Genomic DNA, 5,516 nt, shown 5'->3' with positions numbered 1-5,516 from the left:
TCAACTTCAAAAATTTATTTTTTCACCCCAACCCTCGACCCCTCCCCACCCATCCCCTACCATCCCCCACCCCACGCACCCCCTACCAGGCCTCACCCCCCAAAAAAATTAAGTTTGTTTTTAAAAAATATTTTCAATTTCAAAATTTATTTTCTACTCTAGTTAAAATAAAAGATATTTCTCAAAAATATTTTTCATTCATAAATCAAATACTAAAAATTTTTCCGAAAAATATTTTCTACTCACCAACCAAACATGAGAAAATAAGTCAAAAATCAACTTGTTTTCCAGGAAAACATTTTCCAGGAAACCATTTTCCATGGAAAATATTTTCCTTCATACCAAACACACCCGAAGTATAAAAATAGGGATCTTTGCACGTGAAACTGGTAAATGCCTCCACAAACAATAAACATGTGTTTGTGTTGTTAATTTATGTGTTCCCACACCCTCTAAGAAGACGGCGTTAGGTCTTTTATAACGTCCACCAACCTTCATCAATTCATATAAACGGTGTTAGGTCTTTTAATTACCTCTTCTTTTTTTTGGGTTTTCGCTTAGTGTTGGAGCCTGCATTGAAGCTTTAGACTAAATCCAAATTGTCCACGAGGTGGCACTCCTAAGTAGATTTTCTCCAAATCAAAGGCTCCAGTGCTCGAACCGAAAACTAAGTTTGTCTCTTACCTTTGGCTTTTACCACAAAAGGATATAAAGAATTTACAAATAATTGTACTATTTGAAAATCCACATTTCTATTGCGAGTCCATAACAAAAGAAACAGATTTGCAAGTTTCCAACTCAAACATAAACATGAAAAATACATATTTCCATCAATCATAAACTTAAGCTACACCACCATTCTCAATAGTTAACTGTCCATCTGTAGATTTCTGTGTTTCAAAATCTTGACCTCCCCACTTGCGCATACGCTCCGTCGTGTCGTTAACCTGTAATTCAACTTTCGTTACTATGACACAACTTGTAATACTAGTATATTAGTACTAGTAACATCATGTATGTCAATTGGTGAAGAGTCAATTTCATGGTTATAAAAATCCCAAACCAAAATCACCTACTCTATTTGTTTTAATATTTTAGGCCTTCTTATTTTGTTATATGCAAAAGAATGAAATACCACCAACACATTTTTTGCCATTTGACATACCTCCTTGTTCCAGTTAGTCTTGTACAGTATAATCAAGAGTAGAAGAGTCTGCAAAGCTGCCCCTGCTATCATCCCTAACCAAAGTCCCTGCACGACGCGTAACATAATTTAAAAGCTGTTAGTGAAGCAATGTGAACAAACACAATTCAGCAGGAGATTCCTGTAAGTGACAATATACGTAGTTATTATCTCAGAAAGTCATTTTTTCTTGTTGATTTCCAATTTTCTTGAACAAAGAAAGTGATTGTCTGATATAATAACTATTAGTTGAGTGATCACCTGATAAATCAACTCCATTAAACTGACAAGAACATAGAAATATTGGTTACCTTTGTTCCTAATTTTGCTACATAACCAAGAAGATATCCTAGAGGGAGTCCAAAAACATAATAGCAACCAAGATTGATATAAGCTACTAAAGCTTGCCATCCACCTCCAATAGCAACCCCTGCAAGCATGAAAAAAAGCACGATAAATAGATCGTTATATTGGTGTTCTGAAGCAGTATTAGATCCATAATTAAACACAGAAATGTTGAAGCAAAACAATATATACCTGATATAACCGGCTGAACACTATTAAGAACCATGGTGATCCCTAGAAGGTAAGCAAGATCAGCAACAGCTTCTTGCATCTCCTTGCTGTTTGAAAAGATAATGGCCAGATGATCTCTAGCTACTAGTACAATTACCATGCAGAGTATCCCTATTAGGAGGGACTGAAACACCGTGATGTAGACTGAGTATTTGGTAGCTCTTGGATGTCCTTGCCCGAGTTCATTTGAGACTCGGATGCTGTTGGAAAATTAACAAGTCAACAACAATATCCAATGTATTCCCACAGAGTGGGGTCTGGGGAGGGTAAACTGTACGTAGACCTTTCCTCTACCTCAGAGGTGAGCTAGTGAGACTGTTTACAATAGTCCCTCGACTCAAGACAGAAACAGACTAAAAAGACGTAATGAAAGTATAAAAGAGACTATATATAGTAAACAAAGCAACAGATAGTAACAGAACAGTACTACAGCCAAATAATACTACCACAGCACTATGACTACTTGTTCTATTAACCGTCAAGACATATTTATATTACCTTATGGCAGCATTAATTCCAATGAAAAGCATGCTCTCCCATCCATTGATGTTCATACTGTAAAACACAAAATTTAACACGAATCAGAAATGAACTTGAAATCTCACCAATAGATGCACAACAAGCTTGACTCAACGAGCTTAAACATATCTATCTGTACTCACCAGATTGAAATGGATCCAACTGCTATCACGGCGTTGTTAAGATGGCCAACAAGGAGAATAATACTCATCATGTACCAAATCTCAAGGCATAACATAACAGCTGAAGCAATAGAAAGTCTCACAAATGCCCAAATCTCGTTGAATGCTGCCCACGATAACCCTTTCCACCCATCCTTACACCATCCAACAACATATCCTAATTGAGCTATTGCAGTAAGCCAATTCGTGAGATCAAAGGCTATAGCAGCACCATTAGTACCCCATTCAAGTGTGTATATAAAGAGCCAGAGGAACACAGCGTGCACCAGCACAGCCGCGAATCCAATCCCAGCGAGAACATCCACTTTACTCTGAGCTTGAAGAAATTTGGAAGTAGGGAAATTGATAGCAAGTGAAAACAACTGGGGGATGAGTAACATGGTATATCTTCCAGAGAGCTCCGCGATTGCCGTTTCTTGGCCTAGCAACACGAGGACTGGAGTCGTGAATAAGTAAATGGGCAATAGAAAGACACAAGTAGCAAGCAGGATTATGATGGATCGTTGCATATAAACTCCCAACATGTGAACTTGCCCTGCTCCATATGCCTGTCCACATAGTGTCTCCAATGCACTACCCATTCCCATCTGAAATTAAAGCAAGTCGAAAGATTATTCAACCATACATGATAGATACAACTATAATTGAATCCCAAGCTAGTTTTGTCGAGTATAAATCTTTTGTTCTGTTCATGTAGAATTCATTTTAGTACTTAAACTTGTATAAAATTGAACAAGTAGATACATATATTGACATAATTCATGTAGAATGCCTTGTAGGACGTGTATGTCTATTTGTTCAATTATATATAAGTTTAAGTGTTTACGTGTGCACAAAGTTGGAGAACATAAATATCAAATAAGACCAAGTTAAAGTACTGTATATGTTTATGTATTGTGCGTTTTAAATAAGATGAGAAGGGAAAGAGAGAGCTAACCATGAAGCCAAAAGAGAAAGTACTAATAACAGTCTGAGCAATAGAAATAGCGGAGAGCTCAATATTTCCAAGATGTCCAACAAATATATTTGTAAGGGAATTCACTCCATATTGGCAGATTATGTTGAATGCTATAGGACCTCCTATTCTCCACAGCTTCAATGTCTCCACGCACAAAATTGCCCACCAATCCTTAATACTTTTTGCAGGACGGTAGTCCCCGTCCGCACCAACAAGCTGGTTGTGTTCGCCGGAGTAGCCATTCAGCAATGGTGTCTCCATTGTGAAGGTAAACACTTCAAGTTACACTTCAAAATTTCAAATGATCTTCCATCTTTAATATAAGCAAAAAAGCTGTATGTTGATTGGTCCACATCACTGCCACCTAGGATCAGTAATGGGTCCCACGTATTTTTTTTATTTTAATTTAATAATTGGGAGTAGGGGAAGGGGAAATGGAGAGGTGATTACTCACGTAGGGAAAGTCGAAATTTTAATCTTATGAGTTCTGAATTTTACAATAACTATTTCTGGTGTTGATAATTAGGTTCTAAATTTAATATTTGTATATATTACAAAACACATTATTTGAACAGAAGTTATTGGTATAGGGTCGGTCTTCACAAGCTCCGCTCCTAATTATAAGGTGATACTCGAATCCTCACCAAAAATATCAAAGTTCAAATAGTCAATCAACTAAATTGTTAAAAATTGACTGAACAGTTTTTGACCAACCCCCATAGTACATTAAATGATTTTGGTGCGTGCTACTTACCATTCCACAAACTTCAGCCAACTACCTTTTTAAGGGAATTCGGATTATTGAGACTCACTTATGAACTACAAAACAAAAGAATTTATTTAACGTTTTATGTTCTGAGATTATGAAAAATATAGAAATATATAAACGTTAAATTTGATTTTTGTGGTTTTTTTAATATTTTATTTATTGCTATAGATTATTTTATTTTTTTTTAATTGTTGTAATAGTTGGAGCGATGAAAGAATGGGGAGTGCGCAAGTTGTGCAACCAATGTGACTGGTAAGTAGAAACAAAAGAACACAATAAAGTACTCCTATGTTTTTTTAAAAAAAATAATGATAATAATAATTTAATGATAAATTTGTGTAAATTATCCCTCCAATTTTTCCAATTTGATGTGTACATTTCTTTTGATTGGAGATTTAAGGAATAAAGGTCTGAAAAATATCTCAATTTTGGTCGGATTTACTCTTGTGATACTAAACTTTCATGAGGACCTATTACCTCCCTGGACTATTTATTACCGTATTTTAAACATATATATTTGTCCACATGGACATAAAAAATAATGTAAAATTATAAATAGTAATGTGTCCACGTGAGTACATATATACCTTTAAAATACACTATTAAATAGTTCAGGGGTAAAAAATACGGTATTAAATAGTCTAGGGATGTAATACGTTCTTATGAAAGTTTAGTATCGCAACAGCAAATCCGACCAAAGTTGAGATATTTTTTCAAACCCTTATCCCAAGATTTAAAAGAAAAGGTGAAAAATAAACAATTTGATTTTGTTATAAAACTAATTAGTGTGCAAATTCATTACTCCCTCCGTTTTATGTTAGTTGATCATTTTCCTTTTACACACATATTAAGAAATCATAAATAAAAAAATAATTTTACTATTCACGCCTTTTAAAAACTTCTTGAAATTTTACAAACAAATGTAAGAACTTTCAAAAAGAATTAATTGCTAGGTAATATAGAAAAATTTTAATTAATGTTTTCTTGATTTAGTAAGGTGACAACTAATATGGACAATTATTTTTAATAAGATAATCAACTAATATGGGAGAAGGGAGTACTACATAATTAAATCTTCATTATTGCGCATTATCTTCTATCACTCGTTTTTATTATGAGTCCGGAGCCTAAAGGGCAAAAAATTTTGCCAAAAATTTCAAAGGGGCACATCAATTTTTTTTTAACCAAAAGAGCAAAAACGCTCCTGACGTAGCGATTTTTTTCTGGCGCCGTTACTCCGTCAAAAGAATCAAAATCGCTGACCTACCAGCGAGTTTGTCCAAAAAAACAATTCCTTTTTTAAAAAAACATCGCTGCCTGTGCAGCGTT

At 34.8% G+C, this 5,516-nt stretch overlaps 1 protein-coding gene across 1 annotated transcript; it reads right to left on the bottom strand.

Moving 5' to 3' along the window:
• Nucleotides 1-733: 733 nt before the first annotated feature.
• Nucleotides 734-3,722, bottom strand: LOC125860997 (protein DETOXIFICATION 35-like). Its single transcript, XM_049541070.1, has 7 exons — nt 3,398-3,722; nt 2,422-3,047; nt 2,258-2,314; nt 1,721-1,959; nt 1,495-1,613; nt 1,166-1,252; nt 734-947 (listed from the first exon to the last, which is right to left on the bottom strand). Exons 1-7 carry the CDS (start codon nt 3,677-3,679, stop codon nt 843-845), a joined length of 1,515 nt encoding a protein of 504 aa, XP_049397027.1. The 5' UTR covers nt 3,680-3,722; the 3' UTR covers nt 734-842.
• Between the last annotated feature and the right edge of the window lie 1,794 nt (nt 3,723-5,516).

The sequence above is a fragment of the Solanum stenotomum genome, chromosome 3 (assembly GCF_019186545.1).
Source record: "Solanum stenotomum isolate F172 chromosome 3, ASM1918654v1, whole genome shotgun sequence".
Lineage (NCBI taxonomy): Eukaryota > Viridiplantae > Streptophyta > Magnoliopsida > Solanales > Solanaceae > Solanum > Solanum stenotomum.
The sequence above is the reverse complement of the archived record's forward strand: the minus strand, read 5'-3'. Positions and strand labels throughout refer to the sequence as shown.